Source organism: Malaclemys terrapin, chromosome 5 (genome assembly GCF_027887155.1).
Source record: "Malaclemys terrapin pileata isolate rMalTer1 chromosome 5, rMalTer1.hap1, whole genome shotgun sequence".
In the NCBI taxonomy this organism is placed as follows: Eukaryota; Metazoa; Chordata; order Testudines; family Emydidae; genus Malaclemys; species Malaclemys terrapin.
The window spans coordinates 7906730-7928665 of record NC_071509.1 but is presented as its reverse complement, the minus strand read 5'-3'; the positions used below and the strand labels follow the sequence as shown (position 1 = coordinate 7928665).

Below are 21936 nucleotides of genomic sequence, written 5' to 3'. Positions count from 1 at the left end.
CCAAAACAAAGAAACAAAAAAGCAGAACAGGAAAACTGAGATACCCTGGATGTGCATGTTTAAATTTTATCCAAGTTTGCCATAGCTCCAGTTTTATGACTCAGTGTTTCTACATCCAGCAGACACCTCGGTTCAGTGGGAAACTGGATTTTCTTATGTGTGGGCTGCAAGATCAGCTTCATTTGGGATTCTGAAAACCACCAGCGGAATGGGCAAAACAAGAAACCCTAAAAGGGCCTAAAGCCGTTTAAAAACAGAAGTGTTTATATATGGATCACTTCACCTGGCTCCACAGCAAATAACATGCAAAGCAACGCTATACGAAACTAAACGAGGAAAGAAGAATACAAACCACCCACTGAAAGCAGAACAGTTTTCCAAACTGGAATTTAGCAAAGGCATTGGGGTTATAATGTTATAGTACATAAGAATGGGCATACTGGGTAAGACCAAAGTGCTTCTAGCCCAGCATCCTGTCTTCCGACAGTGGCCAATGCTGGTGCCACAGAGGGAATGAACAGAACAGGTAATCATCAAGTGATCCATTCCCTGGCGCCCATTCCCAGAGCACCATGGTTTCTTTTATGTCCCAAAAGGCATAGAGCAGCAGTTTTACATCTAATTTCAAATAAGGTACCTCCAAGAGTGCTCCCTAACACAACTTTACACAATTTTACTTGCCCACAGCAAAGAATTTTTATTTTTTTTTATCAGCATGTAAAATATGTTCTCTCCTCCTATAACATTATCATCTTTAATAGCTTGGTAAGTCGGCAAGTCAACATTGTGCCTGGGCTGGCAGATTTCCGTGACAGTTTTGCAACACTGCCCTACTGGTATCCTGGTTCACTAGCTTTGTACTGACTCAGACGAAAGAGCACCATCTACTGCTTTTATTTATACATTTGCATAGCGATAAGCACTACTGTAGCAACTGCCTTACAAATACACCTCTACCTCGATATAACAGTGTCCTTGGGAGCCAAAAAAATCTTACCGTGTTATAGGTGAAATCGCGTTATATCGAACTTGCTTTGCTCTATCGGAGTGCGCATCCCCGCCCCGCCCCCCCCGGAGCACTGCTTTACCGCGTTATATCCGAATTCGTATTAGATTGGGTCACGTTATATCAAGGTAGAAGTGTATGTTTCAAATAAGCCATCCCCACACCACTTCCTGCAAGACCCTCTCTCTCCTATCCACAAACTAACTCAGCTTGTGACATCCAAGGAGCTGGTAGCACAAATTAGCATGGCCGAAGGCGTACCATTAAAAAAAGCCATACATACGTTGCGCACATAGTTTTACCAATGTGGCGTATGACACTGCATAGCAGTCGTGGCATACAGAACAAAGACATGTCTGCACTACAAACCGTCTAACACCAGTTACGTTGGCACAGAGCCGCCGCAGTTAGTAGATCGCTCATTCATGTGCATACTTGGCTCCTTGTGCTGGCATTGTGCGTACTCACCAGGAGTGTCTGTGTCAATGACAGGTGTGGTGCACCAGGGGTAGACAGGTATCCCAGTGTGCCATAAGCCATTCTCCAGTGCAAATCCTCTTAGGAGACCTGCCTAATGTGTTGTGGGGTAGAAATGAGTCACGCAGGGAATTCTGGGAGCTAGGAGACAAGTTCCCATCATGCAACTGTCCTCATCCTATAATGCCATCCATATCCCATAATTTTCATGCCCTTTAAAAAAAATCCTGCAAACCCGCAGGATGCTTCTCGCTGTCCGCCATCTCTGATGGATAGAATGATATAGCCCAGAAGGGATCTTTGGTCCCCTATTCCCAAGCTTCAATTTTCCAAACGCTAGCAAGTGATATAGGGTGATTTCTGGTTTTCATAAATAGGCAGCATTCTTTACTCTCAGTAGGACTGCACTAGTGTCCCAACAGGATAAAACTGTGCTGCTGGAGGCACTGCTCTTCCAAGGAGACACCAAGTCAAGGTCCTGACTGTGACAGAGGGGCAGGTTTCTGCAATATCTTTGGGAGACCATATTGCATTAAGGGCATGGATCATTGTGGGCTAGGGACTGTACGCATTCCATGGCAGGAGGGTTATCACAGCTCTTGCAGGAAGTGTAAACGGAAAGGGATGAGTAGGCAAATCATTCAAGTTATAACACCTCCAGAGAGGTACCACCCCTCCTGGGAAAGTGCATAGTCTGCTTTAGACTGGATTCGTCAGAGACCAACATTGAAAAAAAAATAAAATAAATTAAAAAAACGAACATCTAGATAAACAGCCTGATCTTAAACTGACTCAGGGCCTTCAATCTGGTGCCTGATCTAAAGACTGATGAGAACTTGTAACCACAGGGAAAACCCACTTGTGGGATTTGAAGGACTGACACCTATGTGGAGCGGGGGTGTGGGGTGGGAGTGACCTTTTTAGCATGTATGTAGGTTCTTTTATAGTTTTTATATACATTCGCTGTCATGTTTTTCCCTTATGAATAAGGCTGAGAGTCTGTCACTGATTCCATGACTTTCTGGGATTCCGTGACTTCTGCAGCTGGCAGGTGCGGTTGACCCCAGAGTCACTTGAGCATCTCGGGCAGCCCCAAGGCCAGCCGCACCGCCCCCCACCTCCATAACAGCGACAGTCCAGAGCTGCCTCCCACCAGCAGCAGCGCGGCAGTCCTGGGCTGGCGGGGCCGTCCCCTCGCCAGCAGTGGTGACCCCGTGCCACCCTCCCTCCCATGAGCAGCAGCGGACGCCCCGGAGCGTCCCCCCAGCACTAGTGGGCACCCCAGGTCCCCACCCCGAGCATCAGTGGGCACCCCAGAGCCAGCCCCCCCCCCCCACCATCGGGTGCCTCAGAGCACCTCCTCCAGAGCAGCAGCTGCGCCCCTAGAGCCCCCCAGAACACCAAAGATTTAGTCAGGGGTATATAGGACAAGTCATTGACAGGTCACAGGGCTGTGAATTTTTGTTTATTGACATGGACAGGTCACGGGCTTTTACTAAAAATGCCCATGACTAAACCTTAGCCTTACTTATGAATAAACATGCTTGCTTAGAAAGAGAAGTGTGGTAACTTGTGACTGCTGGCAAGATCTCGGAGAGAAAGCAAAGCAGAGATGATGGCAGATTGGCTTGCTGGGGTTAGTACAGTATAGATCAGGGAGCTGTGCAGCGTTAAAACCCCTACTCACAAGAAGTGAGATACAGGTCTCCATCCATGAGAGGTGATGGCTGGGTGCTGGGAACCTTTAAGTGCATGATGGGCACCCACAGAGTAAGAACTATAGATGCAGTTACCCTGAAACTGTGACACTGAGCACCTGTTCTTGCTACACACTTGTCTAAAACAGCAGTTCTCAACCTTTTCCTTATTGTGACCTCTCATCGCATCAGAGAAGTTGTGGAACCTCTATTCAGAGATACAGAACTCCCTTTGTGAGGTTATCACAACCCCCTAAACCTATTTGCAAGCCCCCATGCTGAAGACGCCTGGCCTAAAGCACCTTTCACAGCAGGATGTAGAATTACTAACATAATTGTAACAGCTGCTGCCTTCCACCCAAGAAGAGAGTGCAGTGAAATGACCTCTGTGGCAGATTGCATCCTGCCATCAAATGCACAGGAGTTCCAGCGATTTTGAAAACAATCTTTTGGTGTGCAAGGAGGCCAGGATCAAGCCCAAGGTTTGCAATTCTGTAAAGTGCTTTGAGGCTACAAAAGTCAATAGAAATGTTTTATTAATTAATTATTTCCGAGGACAAAGACAAGTCAGGTGGTGTCACAAAATGCCATTAAAAAAAGCTTCAACACAATTAAAACATTCTGAATATAAACTGATTCGAAACAAAACGCCTTTTAAAGAAAGGCTATTTGGGATCCCAGATCATTAATAAATAGATGCATGGGCTTCAACGTAAGTAAGTTGTTCCCCCTTCCTCTCTCCTTCCCCCCCCCAAAACCCAAGACAAAATACAGTTCTTGCTTCACCCTGGCTTGCAAGGCTTGAGTTCAGGAAGTGGTATTTCTCCTGCAAGAGTTACCGATGTGTCAATATCTAAGGTAGGGACAAGCCAGTTGCCTGCTCTGCCTTAGGTATCAGCAAGGTCCTGAGCTGCTGTGGAAGAAACGCTAAGGCCAGGTCTACACTAGAAAAGGTACGGCCATACCAGCAAACCCTTCTGTTGGGGATGCAGTTTCTGCCATCAAAAAAGTGCTTTTGCTGGAATAGCTTATACTAGTTTGGCAAGTGACATAAGCTATACCGGCCAGAGCACTTTTATGCTGGTGTAACTGCCTCTACCCTAGTGCTTTTGCGGACAGAAAAATGACACTTACACACCCGAACTAACATTACTATCCCGGCAAAAGTCTCTTGTGTAGACCTCAACTTGGGTCTTCATAATTAAGAAGCCTCTCCCTTCACTTTTAAAATGCACTGATCTGGACAGTTTATGGCTCCATTTGGCTTTCGCTAATGACACTTTAAGGCGGTGTGTCACCAAACCCTTCTCAGAGCAGGGCTGCATAACATGGTGCCTAAAACACTGCTAGCTACCAGAATCTCATCTTCCCTAATGCTACCACCAATCAAGCTGACCTGGTGGTAGCAACAGCAGAAAATTTTTGTTAAAACTTCCTGCTATAGACAAAGTCAAAAGCAGGGGCCAGTCTGGGTGTGGGAGTGTGTGAAGTTAAACCTTAAGGGCCTGGTTACACTTGAAATGCTACAGTGGCACAGCTGTGCCATTACAGCGCTTCAGTGTAGACACTACCTATGCTGATGGAAGCGTTTCTCCCATCAGAGTAGGTAATCCCCATCCCTGAGAGACGGTAGCTAGAACGATGGAAGAATTCTGTCAACCTAATGCTCTCTACACTGGTTGGCTTTACTACACCACTCAGAGGAGGATTTTTCACATCCCTGATTGAGTCAGCTTGGTCAACCTAATTTTCTAATGTAGACCAGACTTAAGGCTTTGAACTCTGTTCTCTTTATAGACTTTCTAGGTTGTGTTCAAGATCTCCTAGGAGAGGACCTGGGGTGGGAATTGCTTTTTAGAAGTCTGAGGAATCGCCCTACTCCACATATAACCAAATCTCACAGACCAGGGCATGAGGAACACCCACAAAGAGCATTTCACCAAGTGCTTCACTGGGGGAAAACAGATTCTGCCTTCTTCAGGATCTGGAGCATCCAGTATAATCAACAGCTGAAGGAGGGTATTTGAGGAAACTGATCAGTAAGTGTGTCTGCCATGGAAAAGGCTATGTTCCTAACAGAGGGGGCAGCAGAAATGCCCTCAAGAGTCAATTTCAATCAATACATCCAGCCTTCTGTTAGTCTTAAAGGTGCCACAGGACCCTCTGTCGCTTTTTACATCCAGCCTGATAGCAAAAGACCAGCCAGGATTTTTTTTTTATTTTGCATATTCTTGCGGAAAACAGTCAGCAGTTACTCTGACTAGAACCTCCTCGAGGCAGGAACCGGCTTTGTTCTGTGTGTGTGTACAGCACCTGGCGCCACAGGGCCTTATTCCCGAGCACGGCCTGCAACTGCTACTGCAATACCAATGACACTAATAAAATGGAGAGTGAAGAAGTGAAGCACTAACGCGGTCCCCCCCCAAAATAAAAAAAAAGAAAAAGAAAAAGAAAAAGTCACATTTCACCCATCACCATGGTTGATATGAACCCGGTGCCAGGCAATGCACCTCCACAACAGTGTCACGGCGCAGCAGGCTGTGGAAACGCCACATTACATCATCCTCATGGGGACCTGACCACTGGCTCACCCCAACTGCCCCCCTGTGCCCCCAGCTTCTACCGCCCCCCATCAGTGAGCCGGGGCCTGGCTGCCCCCTCCTGTCTGCCCGCACAGGGGCTGGGCCCCCCATCCTCCCCCACAGGCACCTGCCCCCTCCCGTCTGCCTGCAGGGGGGCTGCCCCCCATGGGCCCCTGCTCCCCCCAGGCATGTGGCGGGGCCCTCGGAGGGCGCAGCCGGGGGGGGGGCTCCCAGCTCCCCCGGTAACAAGCTTGCCCCGGCCCCCGGGCTGAGAGCCAGACCGAGGTCAGGACAGGCCCCCATGAGGGGCGGACCGGGGGGAGAACTCTCCCCCCCCCCCCCCTTACCTGCCTGCGCCTGGCCCCGGAACCGGGTGGCAAAGACGATGAGGGCGGCCAGCAGCGCCGCGGCCAACACGTACAGCACCGGGTCCATCTTCCCACGTGACTGCCCCCCCCCCGGCGCGGCCACGCCCCCTCAGGCCACGCGCCTCCTTCCCGAACGCCGCGGCCGGTTCCACAGCGACTCAGCTCACGGGGGCGGGCGGGCGAGTGAGGCTTGGTACGGTCCGCCTCCGATCCCGGAAGTGTGAGTGAGGGCCCCAAATCAGGGGTGGCCCGTTCGGTGCCTGTTCCAATAGCGTGGCGGGCAGGGCAGGGAGTGGCTAAGGTGCTGCCTGCAATGGTGCCCACCTCAGTGACAACGGGTGGGGGGCAGCTGTCCAGGGCAGCAATGGGCCTAGGCAGCATCAGGGGCACCCCAGCCTGGAGGGCCCCACGCCTGCCCCAGGCTGGGTGTGGATGGGGTCCTGGCAGAGGGTGGCCTGGACACCAGCTGTAATGGGGTTCTGGTGGTTCTCCCTCTGCCCTGGGTCTGGGTGTCTCCTAGGCTGGTTCCCTACCTGCCTTCAGCAACGGCTTTCCTTGACTTTCCCCAAAGCCCCGCTCCGGGTGGCGATCCCCCCCTTAGCGGGGACAGTCCCTTCATCACTAGTGGGAACCTTTGGCTGTTCTGGGCCTGGCTCCTGTGCGCCAGTCCAGGGTGGCTCACGAGCGTGAGTCCCAAACTCAGGGCAGACCCTGAAACAGCAGGGCACAAACCCCAAATTGGTTGTGCCAAGCTCTGCTTTGATTTCACCAACCCCGCATCAAGTGTGAACTCCTTCGGCATGATGACAGCCTCAGCATGCAGTCACAGACCGTCCCCTGGGGTACTCCGACCTATCTTGCCTTTGTGGTGGATGGTCCCTAACACCAAACATCATAATAATATTCAGGTTACTCCCAGTCCCAAAGGACCAGTCACTTACCCCCTTGCAGTGTAGATCTCAAACCAAAGACAATACTTCTAGCCACTCCTATATTAAACTAGCTAAAAATGTATTGGCTAAGAAAGAAGTGAGAGATATTTATAAGGTTAAAGCAGGTAAACGTACACACAAATGAGTTACAGTCTTACATTCTATAGTTTCTATAGTTAGCAAGCCCTATGTGTCCTTCAGGGCTAACCCAGGCTAACCTGCTGAGGAATCTCTTGCTTATGCTTAGATGTCTTTGCCCCACAGAATTCAAGCAGCATAGAGATAAAGTTCCTTCTGGTCAGGCATTTTTAGTCCCTTCTCCTAGAGTTCAAACTGCTGGGATGAATGTTCATGCATGTCTCCTCTTCATGGGTGTGGGGGGAGCCATCAGCAAAGTCTTTTGTTCTATGATGTCCCACAATGGCTTGTCTGATGTTTATAGGCCTTCTTTTGTTTGGCAGGAGACACCACCTCTTGTGATAAAGAAGTAACTTGGTAATGTCTCTCTCCTGACTCTGAGCTTTTCCAGTTTCATAGCAAACACTTCTATAGTTACAGAGCAAATACTATTACCTTATAATGTAGGATACAGATATAATAAATGAGATTAATGCATGCAGCAACCCTACCAAGTATTTCATACAGTCCAAACACTAAACTAGGGTTGCCAACTTTCTAATTTCACAAAACTGAACAACCCTGCCCCGAGGTCCCGCCTCTGCCCTGCCCCTTCTCCGAAGCCCCGCCCCTGCTCACTCCATTCCCCCTCCGTCCATCGCTCACTCTCCCCCACCCTCATTCACTTTCACCGGGCTACGGCAGGGGGTTGGGGTGCGGGAGGGGATGAGGGCTCTGGCTGGGTGTGTGGGCCACGGGGTGGGGGCTGGGGATGAGGAGTTTGAGGTGCAGGAGGGGTCTTAAGGCTGGGGCAGGGGGTTGGGCTCCAGATGGGGGTGTGGGCTCTGGGGTGGGCCTGGGGATGAGGAGTTTGGGATGCAGGAGAGGGCTCAGAGCTGGGGCAGAGGTGCGGGCGGGGATATGGGATGCGGGCTCCAGCCAGGCAGTGCTTACCTCAGGCAGCTCCTGGAAGTGGACGGCATGTCTGGCTCCTACATGCCCACCTTATGGAAGAGTTTGTGAGGGGCGTCCTTGGAAGGCCTTACCCATGCAGGTTGCTTCCCTGCACTATATTTGCTAAAGCTTAACCAACCTAATTTTAAATTAGGTTTAAATTAAATTAGGACAGCCATACTGGGTCAGACTAATGGTCAATCTAGTTCAGTATCTTATCTTCTGACCTTGGCCAATGCCACATGCTTCAGCGGGAACGAACAGAACAGGGCAATTGTCGAGTGATCCATCTTGTTGTCCACTCCCAGCTTCTGGCAGTCAGGGGCTAAGGACACTCAGAGCATGGGGTTGGATCCCAGATCATCTTGCTTAATAACCATTAATGGACCAATCCTCCATGAACTTCTCTCATTCTTTTTTGAACCCAGGTATACTTTTGGCCTTCACAACATCCCCTGGCAATAAGTTCCACAGGTTGACTGTGCGGTATGTGAAGGAATCAAATGCAATGCGGCTTCTGCCACTTTCCTTAGGAGAATATTTCATGAGTAAGATATCTCCCTGTCAGAATGTTTTCCGTTTTATTCAGCGTAACCATTCCTTTCCTGAACATCATCCTGTAACTGCTAGAATCCCCCCTCACGAATGCCCTCCTTTCCTGGTGTCTACATCCATCAAATATTTTTAGTCAATTATGTTTGCTCTGGATATAAGATACTAAACATTAAATGGAAGAGATATACAAGGGACTCCACACATTTTTTTATCTACCTCATTATTTTATCAAAGTAGAAATTTTAGTTTGGCAGGAAATTTATAGAACTTTGTATTATTTTTATGATCCTGTAGTTGCCTATTATTTATCATTTTTACTTTCCTCTTGCCATTTAGACTACTATGCAATGAAGGCACAGTACGGTAGCAGAACCACTGTCAAATTCACTATTACCCTTAGGAAACAGAACAAATACCCTTGGATAGCCCAGATTCTGGGCCTGACCCTGCAAGCCGTACCCACATGAGCAATTTGCATCCACCGGAACAGTCCCCGCAGCCTTCAGTGACGTTAATAAGATTACTCATGTGCACAGGGAGGGACGACACAGGTGTGTATTCATTCCCAGGATCAGACCCTGTCTAGGTTGTATACTCATGAACGTCTAGTCGTACCACTAGGTGTCACTCTTGTTCCACATTAACACAACTGGAAAAGAGAAGATACAATTTACACAAGATAAATAAAGGTGCATTGGATGCCTCAGTTCAGTTTGGCTAGCACATCTCTTCCTGTCTGGAAACACGATGCAAGTCTCCTGCTATTTTAAGATCTGTTGGACTGTATTCTAGTGGTGCTTAACCTCTTCCCACTTTGGACCCCCCCAAAGCGTCTGTAGTTTCTAACTAACTACATTTCAAAAAAGAAGGGGGTTGAACTCACAGCAAGGAACCAGATGTGTTTTGTGGCTGCTGGTGGACCTTTGTGAGGATTTTAATGGGGGATGAAGGGTGCTGATAGATTTTTGGAGTGGTAGGGGAGGATTCACTCTCATAATCCTCTTAATGCCATAACAAGGAGTCTGGTGGCACCTTAAAGACTAACCGATTTATTTGGGTATAAGCTTTCATGGGTAAAAACCTCATTTCTTCAGATGCATGGAGTGAAAATTACAGATGCAGGCATTATATACTGGCTGGCTCATTACAGAAGCAGCTTTTCCTCTCCTGGAATTGACACCTCCTCATCTATTATTGGGAGTGGACTACATCCACCCTGATTGAATTGGCCCTGTCAACACTGGTTCTCCACTTGCGAAGTAACTCCCTGCTCTCCATGTGTCAATATATAATACCTGCATCTGTAACTTTCACTCTGTGCATCTGAAGAAGTGAGGTTTTTACCCACGAAAGCTTATGCCCAAATAAATCTGTTAGTCTTTAAGGTGCCACCAGACTCCTTGTTGTTTTTGTAGATACAGACTAACACGGCTACCCCCTGATACTTAATGCCATAGTTACCTGCAGTCCCAGTGTGGCTCTGTTGGAGAATGACTCCCCCCGCCATCAACGTTGTAAATGTACAATACTCCATCTCTGACAATTTGCACCTTAGCGCACCTCCTTCTAACTGCAAAACAAACATCATAGCTCATTGATCACACTGTACACAGCAATCAGAGTCTAGTCAATGTCGCTGAATGTAACAAAGTGGTATTTCAGGATGAAAGGAGGACATGCAGCCTCTCCGGTGCTGTCCACCTGCCTCTTGTATCTGGTCAGGTTTCTTCCCTCCAAGTGTTTGTCTTTCTAAAAAACTCTGTTGTCGTCCAGAGATGCACTTGGACCTTGTCCTAGAAGAGCTGAGTTCCCTCCACATAATTAGAGTCAATAGAAGTTTACGGCCTTCAGCACCTTCCAGGAAATGCTTGGGACTGGGCCTCTGAGGAGGAGATCCACAGGCAGAAGGTGCTGTATAAGCGCGCAGTGTCACATCTACACAAAGTTATTTAAGTGCCTAAGGATGCTGATAGATGCCTGTGGGATTTTCAGACTCCATTGGAGTTAGGTGCCTAATCTGCTCAGGCATTTTAGCAAATCCTGCGAGGCACCTATCTGCATCTTTAGGTGCCTAAATCCCTTTGAATATCTGGCCCAGAATGCTCTTATTCTCCCTACATTAATTACTCTTTTTGTAGAGCAAGTTCTCCTGAGCTCCTGCACCAACCTGTGTTTTCTTGGCTTTCATGCATACTCTCTAGATTTTGTGTCTGGTACCTTTACAGCACGTTTTTGGCATCCACTTTCTTTAAACTCCACTGAATGGTCACCACACTGCAATTGCCTCATTTCTTAGCCGCCACTACCTTCTAACAAACGCAAGCCAAATCTTCCTAGCCTCTGCTCACTCATAACCCTGAAGCCCTTGATCATCCTGATTTCCCCCCATTCTATGGTACTTCCCGTTAAACAAGATCAGTAAGGGGCAATACTTGGATGGGATATGTCCGAGAAAAATCCCAGGGGCTACAGGAGGAGGTTTTAGTGATTTGACAGGTGGCCCTTTTGCCAATATCCTAGTGGGGTAGGCACACAGGTCAGCTGGAGATGCCGTTTTTTGTTGGAGACATAAAACTGAGGTTCTAACTAGTCATTGGTTTCAGAATAGCAGCCGTGTTAGTCTGTATCCGCAAAAAGAACAGGAGTACTTGTGGCACCTTAGAGACTAACAAATTTATCACTGCACATCTCACACCACTTGTCTCTGAATAGAGGCATTAATTCTTACCCTGCTAAGACAATTCCAAAGAGACGTGTGAAATATTTGTATCGAACCAGAAACCCTTTTAAAATGCCACTGTTTGAAGTTCCATTACTCCCACCAATTGGGGAGAAAGAAGGTCTCACAATGGCAGAACAAGCTCCCGTTGCTGGAAGCTGAAGCTAGACAACTTCAGACTGGAAATAAGGTGCAAAAGGTGAGGACAACTAATCCTTTGAACAGAATAGCAAAGGACATGGTAGATTCTCCATCACTTGATGTCTTTAAATCAAGACAATGTGACCTGAGGAGGTAGTATGGCCTAGGGATATGGCACTGGAGTAGAGACCTGGGTTCTATTCCTGGCTTTGTACGAGCTGGCAACCTTGTGTAAGTCACTTCAGCACCGTGCCTCAGTTTCCCCATCTGTAAAATTATACTGGCTTCCTTTGTAAAGTTCTTTGACAGCTATTGATGATAGCCAGATAAAATATATGTTCTAGTTCTACCACAAGTTATGGTCTTGATGCAGGAATTCCTGGGTGAGGTTCTATGGCCTGATATGCAGCACGTCAGACTTGATGACCCCTTTTAATCTATAAATGAGAAGACGAAGAATAGCAATAAGAGCTGCCAGGAACTAGACCAAGAGGAATGCTTGGGAGAAGAGACTAAGGGAACAATGGGAGATGAGGATCAAATATCTGGGCAGTATGTCAAAGGAAGCACAGGAGAAGGGAACCAACCTGTAGGGATTGATAAACAGACCAAGCACCAAGGAAGCACCTGCAAGAGGAGGGGAACAGAACAGCTAGGATCGGGGAGTGAAGAGTGTGACAGAGACGGCAATCTCTGCAGCCACAGATCCAGAGGGGCTAGACAAGCAGCCCAGGGGGCTGGAGGCAGAGCAGCAGCGTCAGTGCTGAGGCCGAGTGGAGACAGAGCTAGAACAGTGGAGCTTGGGCTGGAGCAGTCTGGAGCCGGGTGCGGTGAGCAACTGGGGCCAGCCAAGGGGGGACCCTGGGCAAAGGGCCCAGTGCAGAAAGACACCCCCAGCCAAGGATCCTTGCAGGCCAGACTGGGAGGGAGATCTTAACCTGATGGGGGGCTGGTGCTGGGAAGAAGGGTCCCACCTCCAGAGCAAGTGTCCAAGCCGCAGCATCCCTGCAGCACAGCCAGGGCCTGAGAAGGAGGCCGGGGACCTACAAGGAACAGACTGACCTGCTCTGACGTTCCAGAGACACTGTTTGTGATGTTCCCTGCCACAGAGTGGGGTGATGTGTTTTCCTTTAACCTTTCCCATTTTTCCTTATTCTTTTTTAATTTAATTGCTGATTAAATTGTATTTGCTTTAAATTGTATGTAATGATCAGTGGGTCAGGGAAGTGTCCAGTGCAGAGAGAGTACCCCGGAGTGGGGACACCCTAGCCCCTGTCCTAGGTGACCACAGCAAGGTTGGGGGTCGAACCCCCTAGGAATCCTGGGCTCAGCCTTGTTGGGGTTACGTGGACTCTGCTAGACAGCAGAGTGGAAGGGGAGTCCTCGACAGCAGGGAGGTCTCTGGGTAAAGGAAGTGGGAGCGAGGACTCAGATCCTTCTGCTAGCCCATTTCACCAGGGTAGGGCAGAAGCCAGGAAAGTTCCCCACAATAGCGGGACCATTCCCCCGCTTACACTTAAACAGAGCTGTGTGGTAGCTTAACTATGGCATTACACTGTTTGCTGTCTGAGAGAAGAAAAGCAAAGCAGGCCGGCTTGTGCAGCCTGACTTTGCTGGGGAGGTGATAATGTAGGCAGGGAGCCATGCAGTCTGCAACTACCCCGGTCAGGAGGGAGAGAGATGCGGGTCTCTGCCCAAGACAGGTGATGGCTGAGGAAACGAGAGCCTAGAGTGGGTGCTCTGGCTGGACCACGAGAAGGAATACAGGTGCAGCTACCCTGAACTGTGACAAACAGCAAAAAGACACACTGGGCCTAATTCCCTATTGCCTTGTACCTTGTGCAATCCTTCTCCCCAGTGCTAAGTGGGAATAAAATCCAACCATTGCGATCTGGTGGCGCTTCACCCACCCCCGTAGCACCAATGTGATCGACAGCAACGAAGAATCAAACCCATTGTTCTTAACCTGTTGCACAAAAGACAAAGCACAATTCAGAATACAGATTTCCATAAATGACTTTTCCACCTGAGCGTTTGCTGTAGCGGTCGCTGGGGTGTTGTAGGATCGTGCCTGGGCGGTGGCGGTGGAGTTGAGATCTCAAAGTGGTGCAAGGAGACAGGCAAGTCTCAGATCAAGCACACCAGCAAAAACAGTTTTCCTCACTTTATACATTTTACAACTACCCCCTCCCTCTACTCCCCCTCCCCTCTCTACCGAAGGCATGTTTATACATTTAAGCCGTTAAATCATTCTAGGGCTATAAATCTAGCTTGTTAGTAACACTCTTCTAAACTGTTATCTGGTCTTGTTTACCCTTAATTTATTGCCCCTTCTCCAGCTAGAAACATGCAAACCTCATTATTATCGCTTGGTACCTGGTATGAGGGGAGAGGGGTTTGTAACTGATAACTGGCTGTTTACACATTCCAATTTCTGCCCTTGGCTTTTGAGGCCGATTAAAGTTTAAACATGGAAGAACTTTGGTTCACTAGGCCTACTGGTATCAACACATTGATGCCAGCTTTCCATGATACAGAGACGAAGCATATAGTTTGTATTGCCAGTGAGCACAATTTAAGAATTACTTGGGGATTTTTTGGGCTGTATGGGGCTATCCTAGTGGGGGGTGAAGGAGAAATGGCCCAGAAGTGAAATCATAGAATCATAGAATATTAGAGTTGGAAGGGACCTCAAGAGGTCATCTAGTCCAACCCCCTGCTCAAAGCAGGACCAATTCCCAGCTAAATCATCCCAGCCAGGGCTTTGTCAAGCCGGGCCTTAAAAACCTCCAAGGAAGGAGACTCCACCACCTCCCTAGGTAACGCATTCCAGTGTTTCACCACCCTCCTAGTGAAATAGTTTTTCCTGATATCCAACCTGGACCTCCCCCACTGCAACTTGAGACCATTGCTCCTTGTTCTGTCGTCTGCCACCACTGAGAACAGCCGAGCTGCATCCTCTTTGGAACCCCCCTTCAGGTAGTTGAAGGCTGCTATCAAATCCCCCCTCATTCTTCTCTTCTGGAGACTAAACAATCCCTCCTCATAAGTCATGTGCTCTAAATCTCTAAGCTGGACATTCTTGGGCTTTCATCCCATTTGTCCATAGAGGGGGTTTGCCCCTCAGTAATGGCTCAGCCACACAGTGCTTAGTTATCAGTCTCTCAGGAGACCCGTTTCTATTCCAGATGCTGCCACCAGCCTTGGACAAATCACTTCATTTCTTTGTGCCTCGGTGTCCCCATCTGTAAAATGGGAATAATGACACTACCCTCCTTTGCAATGTGCTTGGAGCTCTAGGATCAAAAGCATTATGTAAGAGCGAGGTATCATTAATGATTTTCATTATCATGCTTTGATAGCAATAAGGCCTTCCGAGCTGTTTATACAGCACGGTAATGAGCTTCCTTTATCTTTTCAAAATGTGAGTTGTACCCATTTTAGAAAGCATTAGTCAAGAGCCTTGTCACTTTCAACCCCCTTTTAATTTCACCTGCCCACCCACTCGCTTCCATTAAAACCTTCTTAATTAAAGCTGTTATCTCGTTCTTGGCACAATCATCTACATTTGAAATAAGTCAGGGCAGTGCTGTCTGAGTCAGACAACACACGCAAGAAGCAACTAAGACACAGATGGGCCTGATTTTCCATTCACACAAATGGAAATCAGGAATAATTCCCTTGTAGCTGGTTGTGTTACCCTACTGAAAGTGGGCATAGAATCAGATCCTTATAATATATGGAGATATATCTATCTCCTAGAACTGGAAGGGACCCTGAAAGGTCATCAAGTCCAGTCCCCTGCCTTCACTAGCAGGACCAAGTACTGATTTTGCCCTAGATCCCTAAGTGGCCCCCTCAAGGATTGAACTCACAACCCTGGGTTTAGCAGGCCAATGCTCAAACCACTGAGCTATCCCTCCCCCAATAGAATGTATTGGTTTGGATGCGCTGCTGCACAGTCTCTCAGAGGCTATGTCTACACTGCAACTAGAGAGATCGTTACTGCCTGGGTTGGCAAACCCACACTAGCTTTAATCTAGCTAGGGCAGCTAAAAATAATAGTTAAGATGCAGTGGCACTGGGTGTACAAGCCCCCTGGGACTGTGGGTATGTACTAGCATTGCTAAGCTGGGCCACCCCATCTTTACTGCTATTTTTAGCTGCACTCGTTCAATTAAAGCTAGTGTGGGCGTGCCAGAGTCCACCTGGCAAAGGGTCCCTGTTCTTTGCAAACGTCTCACCCCAGACCTGACAAACTCACTACACTATATCCATGACTTGAAGGGTATTGATCCATAAACAGTAACGTGTGTGGTATCTACGGAAAGCTTGCAACTTGTCAAGACTCATAATCATGGAAAGATATAGGTATGGATAATATTTAAGGAACAATGTCTTGATAGTGAAAGTATGCTTCATGGACTTGTAGTCAAAATCCCTCACCGGGGATAATGCATCTTGGTGATGTCCTGTTTGAGCTGCCTCCCTAGTCAAATGGCAAGGTAGTGCAAGATTCTATTGTCTGCTTGTGCCATATCCCAGAACAGTCAATGGAAAACCGTCAGTGATCAAAACCACTTGGTATAAGGAACATGATAGCAGGTGGGAGATCACCCTGGCTCTGAATAGAGACAAAAACCTGTTTTTCGTATAACAGAATGTATGGGAAAGCGCTCTGGATCCATTCACCGAGGGCTTGTCTTCACCTAACACGGCTGCTACTCTGAAACCAATCAACAAAGGATTGAATAAGGACTGGGAATGGCTGAGCCATTACAAACATTGAATCTATCTCCCCTTGTAAGTATTCTCACACTTATTATCAAACTGTCTGTACTGGGCTAGCTTGATTATCACTTCAAAAGTTTTTTTTCCTCTTACTTAATTGGCCTCTCAGAGTTGGTAAGACAAATCCCATCTGTTCATGCTCTCTGTATGTGTGTGTGTATATATATATATATATATATATATATAATCTCCCCTCAATATATGTTCCATTCTATATGCATCCGAAGAAGTGGGCTGTAGTCCATGAAAGCTTATGCTCTAATAAATTTGTTAGTCTCTAAGGTGCCACAAGTACTCCTGTTCTTTTTGCGGATACAGACTAACACAGCTGCTACTCTGAAACCTAACATTTAGGAAGACACTTGAGTGAAATAGTATTATTATCTATATGTCTCTTTGAAGGTTGTGATAACCTGTATCTGAACTGTTTAATGGATAAAGTACCCTGTGCTAATTGCCATGATGTTTGGGAGAAGGAAAGTTAAGCCTATTGTTTTCTCAGGCCAAAAGGCTGCTGGAAATGTATAACAACCCGGGCCACAGTCCTTCTTCATCTCAGATTTGCTTTGGGTTTCAAGAAGGGGAAACCCTAAGCCATAAGAATGGAGATCTGCAGTCATTGACTGGTGTCACCCTGAACATAGACATTGGACTATAACCTATGGACTATTTCTAAAAGGACTTTTGGCAACTACAAACTCATCTCTGCTCTGTATCTAAACCTCAAGAATTGAATTCAAGTCTGTATGTATATTTATCTTTTTACCAAGCACTCTCTCTTTTCTTTTTAAATAAATTTTAGTTTAGTTAACAAGAATTGACTATAAGCGTGTATTTTGGGTAAGATCTAAGTTATCATTTGACCTGGGTCTGGGGCTTGGTCCTTTAGGTTCAGGCAAACCTTTTCTGTTATGATAAAATCTGAAAATCTTATTTCATCATATATGTTTGACATCTGTGTCTGGATGGAGGCCGGAGGCTGGGTACTTTAAGGGAACTGCATTATTTGGACTTCTGAGTAACCAGTGAGGTACTATAGAAGCTGTTTTGTGCTGGCTTGGTAAAGCTAAGCATTGGAATATCCACCAGCTTTTGGGGTTTGTCTGCCCCGTTCTGTTTGCTGTTCACCCTAATTGAGTGACCTCAGCTGGCTCCCACGGGCAGCACGTCACACAAGGCCACTAAGGGGCACTGCTGGGAGTGGTAGTTTGAGCCTCCATCACTGAGTGGGCAGCTACAGAATTCGCCTCTACTTGGGCCGCCAATGTCAACATGTGATCCTCAAAAATCATCCCACAAGAATCCAAGTCAAGAGCTGTTACATCAGTCTGACAGGTCAGGAAGTTCTGTCTCCGCTCCCTACTGGAGAAAACATGGAGTCCAGGTCTCCAAAACAAGGGAAAAAATCCTTCCATCTACAAACGTTGACATAAAAGAGCTTCTAGCAGTGATCAGGGCACTCAGAACTTCTATTCACTCCAAGATGCTGGTCCTTAAAGAGAGCAGTGGCTGACCTAGATGAGAAGATTGGTGGAGATAAAATTATATAGCAGGAGGAGTGAATGCTGATATTATCTTGAATCTACAGGCCAGAATCAAGAAGTCTGAGAGAAATCAACATATGGGGCTGGACTCTGGGCTGGGTTAGGGCACAACTCCCACTGCAGAAAGATGTCCTAAAGATGGTTTAACTCTCCAAAAGAGGATCCTCCCCCTGACCTTTTGTAAAAGATTCCTTGAGTGGCATGAGGGCTTACGTGGGCTCATGCTAGCCTTCTGCACAGGGGTGAATTTAGATTGTGCATGTAGTTCACCCAGGACAAGCCACTGTCAGCTACAGAAATAAGCCCACTGGCATGTGGACAGAACCTTATCTGTTCAAAGGCGAGACTGTGACTGTACGCAACTAATGACTACTATGAGCATATGTTTACATGGGCACAAACAGATTGGTGGTTAACAATGAGCTTAATTTGGGCATTTTGTCCCACTGGGTTAGAATGGGAGAGAGGTCTTGGGGCAGCAGAATTTGAATCCAGAACTTTATCCAGATTGAGGTGTGGGGCAAGTTTTGGGTTTGAGAACCAAGCGGGGTTACAAGTCAGGTTTGGATTTGATGGTGCTGAACTCATGAGCTGTTCGAGTTTGGCCTCAAATGGGCAAAAATCTTGAAAGATCAGCTGATTATCATTATGATTTGATTTATGAAGAGACGAGAATTGTTCAGACAAAAATACATGCACAGTCTCACATAATCTAGACAGACCCTGAGCAGACAGGATGCACCACAAATCTCAGAGGTGAGAATATCACTCAGCTGTGGATTTTTATTTTGTGATTGTATATTGCCTCTCTTCTTGGGTACACCGTGGGAGAAGGGTGTCTTGGAAAGGATTTGAATGAAGGAAACCCCACACATTCCCCTCTTCTCAGGAGATTTGAGCCATTTTGGACCATGACTAAACACATACAGAAAACAGGCCCCTTCCAGTTTGGGATCCTCAGATATAAAATGTCAGGGCCAGGATTAGATCTGGAGCGCGAAAGGGAGTGAGGGTTTGGATTTAAGGTTCTAGTCCGTATGTAGTGAGCATGAAATGAAGAAAAGCACAAAATACACTTGATTCAATTTCACATTTTATACTATTTGGGGGAAAAAAATTGTACTAGTTTGCACACTAGCTTTCTCAAGTGTAAAGCATCATCAGATACCAGGTTCACTTATCTTCAAGGTGCTCCATTGCCTGCACTTAGGGTATCTGCACTGGCCCGTGTCACTGACTTGGGCTAATGGGACTTGTGCTGTGGCACTGTAAAACTGCAGCATAGATGTTTGGGCTCGGAGTGGAGCCTGGGCTCTGGGACCCCATGAAGGGGGATGTTCACAGAGCCTGGGCTCCAGGCTGAGTCTGAATGTCTAGACCGCACAAGCACGAGTCGGCTGACACGGGCCAGCCATGGGTGTGTAATTGTAGTGTAGATGTACCTGAAAGCTCTGGGATGAAGACGGTGGTTGACAGTTCTACTACTCTGACACAATGAAGCTCAGTACAATAAAAGTCAAGTTCGTTTGTGCAGGAGAGACAGCTTTCCCGGGGGCCAATCTGAGACCGTGGAACAAACTCCCCCAGAAACTAAGGACCATCATAGACTTCACCACTAAGTGCAAGGCGCATTGCTTTCACCTGCCTTCTCTAACATAAATACAGAGCAACAGGTATCTTTATAAAAAGAACTCCCACTTAAAATCTACCCCCCAAAACTCTCCACCCATTCAAAAAGAAACCCCTACCAAAACAAGACACTCAACTGCACACATTTCTCCGCCTGGGGAGAGGATGAGAGAACAAACATAACAGATGTTAGTCATGTTGCTTAATGCGATACTAGAAGGTGCTCAAGATACTACATTGATACGCACAGTATAAACCTGTTTAGAAGAGAATTCTTCAGTTAATTTTCCCAGTTTCCTTAATTATTTCATTTGCTAAACATGTACACGGAGACTGCTTGGAACATCAGCGAGCATTTGTTGTTTCAATGGTCTATTGCAGAAAAGAGACTGCTTCGGTGACAGTGACAATATTAAAAAACAATACTTTCTCCCCCTGCCGCCTTTGCAGCTGTAAAAGATAATGAACATCAAACACCTGAACGCTCAGGGTCATTTGTGTGCTCAGTTTTTTGTTTAAAATCAATGCCACTGTGGGTTGGTAAAGATTGGAGTATTTCCATTTGCTTTCAGCTGACTGAAGGCAAATGTTTACCTGCCGCTTGCCTTTTGAAATACGCTTTCTGCTGGGTGTTTTCTGCGGCAGATCTCCTTGCTGTATCCACTGTGTCGTGTCTATTAGGCCTGCTATCTGAATAGTTCCCTACCCTGCTTGACACTGCTTCAGTATGAAGATTGCTATAAAGGTGGTGGTGGGGGGGGACGGGGAAAGCAAATGGGAACCTTCTGAATTTCAAGCAATATCCAAGGCAGGATTTCAGAAGGCTGGTCCGAGGGCTATTGTAAAGGTCCGAAGACAGCCATGGTTGCAGGGCTATGTTTATGTTCTGGAGGACGCAGGAGCCAGCAGCTGGTTCATACCACATCCAGGCTACAGCTCCATGCTCTGAATGACTGTGGGCTTCTCACATTTCAGGCACCAGCAGGCTTCAGCCAGGTATTCTCTGACCTTTCTGTAGCCAAACACCACAACGTAGGAGCTAGCGGAGTAATATATGGAGGACAGAATTCCATAGACACCATTGAGGACGCTGTTTTCAAGATTGCTTTCGATCAACCCAGAAATGATGGCAATCCAGACCATGTCATTGGCGATCCAGCAAACCACATATATGGACAGCAACGAGAGCAAGATTTTTGTGGCTTGGGCTGTGTGCTTGTTCCAGCTGCTGTCGGTGGTCCACGTGGCCCTGACTTTTCTCCGGTGCTTGCAGAGCAGGTCGATGGTGAAGCCATTTAAGGCAATCACAAGGACAATGAAGATGAGGTCCAGACTGACCGATGCGTAGGTGGTGAACTTCATGATGAAAGTCCCCGTGTAGCTTAAGCAGGTTGTAATTGCCAGATACTCTATGGTCTTGTTAGTCTTCTTCTCCGCTGTTCCGTCGTGTTGAAGGTAAGGGATATGGAAAACGATGGTAAAGATCCAACATCCCACAAGGACGCTATTTACATACTGCCCCTGGTGCCTGTAGACGAATTTTGACCAGCGGTGGTTAGGTCTTCGGATCTTGATCAGGTGAAGGAAGCTTAAATTCTCCACGGACCAGATACTGATCAGCCTCAGCGTGTGGTAAGTGTAGAGAAGGATCCTGCAACTCAGCTTTCCGAAAGCCTTGGCGCTGACAAAGAAGATGAGCCCAGGGATCACCTGGTAGCAGCAGAGTAAGAGGTTCACCAGGGCCATGTTGACGATGATTCTATCCAAGGGTAGAAGGGCTCTGTGCCGGACGGCATTACTGACAAAAGCAAAGACAACAGTGAGGTTGCCAATCATGCCGACAAATGCCGCTAGATAAATGAGGATGGACGCCGCGTAGGTAGGATTACACATCCTAACAATACCAATAGAGAGAAGAGTTCGCTTTGAGTTTCCCAGCTTGCTTCTTAACGTCCTCCTGTTCCCTTTCTCCTTTTTGTCGAGGCTGCTTTAACATATCACCTCTGCCTCTGGCCCTCTGCAGTGTGTTCACAAGACAGCAATGCTACCAAGCCTCTATTTTTTCAGCAGGCCTATTTCCCCCCTCCCCCCCCATCCCAGGCGATGGACGAGCGGTTTTATAGTCCCTCTCATGAAAGGCTCAGGGGCGTGATTACCCTGCTGTTTGTGTAACCACCGTTATCTTAGTCTGCTAAGAAAGGGTAGGTGCAATAGAGATTAAGCAATGACTAATAGAAAATGTGCGGTGATAAAGAGTGCTGCCTGTATAATTAGAGAGGCTTCCAGATGAAAAGGCTACTTCAAGGAGCGATGGGATACGAACAACCAAATTGCTCACATTGTGTCGGAGTGAAACCTGCATGATGTGCCCAGCTAAGAGACCGGCTGTGACTGGTTACCTAGGGGAGGCGATCATGAACGAAA

General features: G+C 47.3%; 2 protein-coding genes across 2 annotated transcripts in view; both read right to left on the bottom strand.

The window, feature by feature from the left end:
• The window catches only part of DDRGK1 (DDRGK domain containing 1), a 45501-nt gene extending 39210 nt beyond the window's left edge, over nt 1-6291 (bottom strand). Inside the window, exon 1 of the mRNA XM_054029570.1 lies at nt 6110-6291. Within this exon, the coding sequence (XP_053885545.1) occupies nt 6110-6197 (88 nt within the window). The 5' untranslated portion in view covers nt 6198-6291. The remainder of the gene's footprint in view (nt 1-6109) is intronic.
• Nucleotides 6292-20442: 14151 nt separating this feature from the next.
• LOC128837946 (vomeronasal type-1 receptor A14-like) lies at nt 20443-21348 on the bottom strand. Its single transcript, XM_054029649.1, has one exon. The coding sequence runs from the start codon at nt 21346-21348 to the stop codon at nt 20443-20445; it is 906 nt and encodes a 301-aa protein (XP_053885624.1).
• Nucleotides 21349-21936: the final 588 nt, after the last annotated feature.

Bases quoted from the DNA above. Each gene is read 5' to 3' on its own strand.
- LOC128837946 (XM_054029649.1), bottom strand. From the start codon at position 21,348: ATGATTGGCAACCTCACTGTTGTCTTTGCTTTTGTCAGTAATGCCGTC.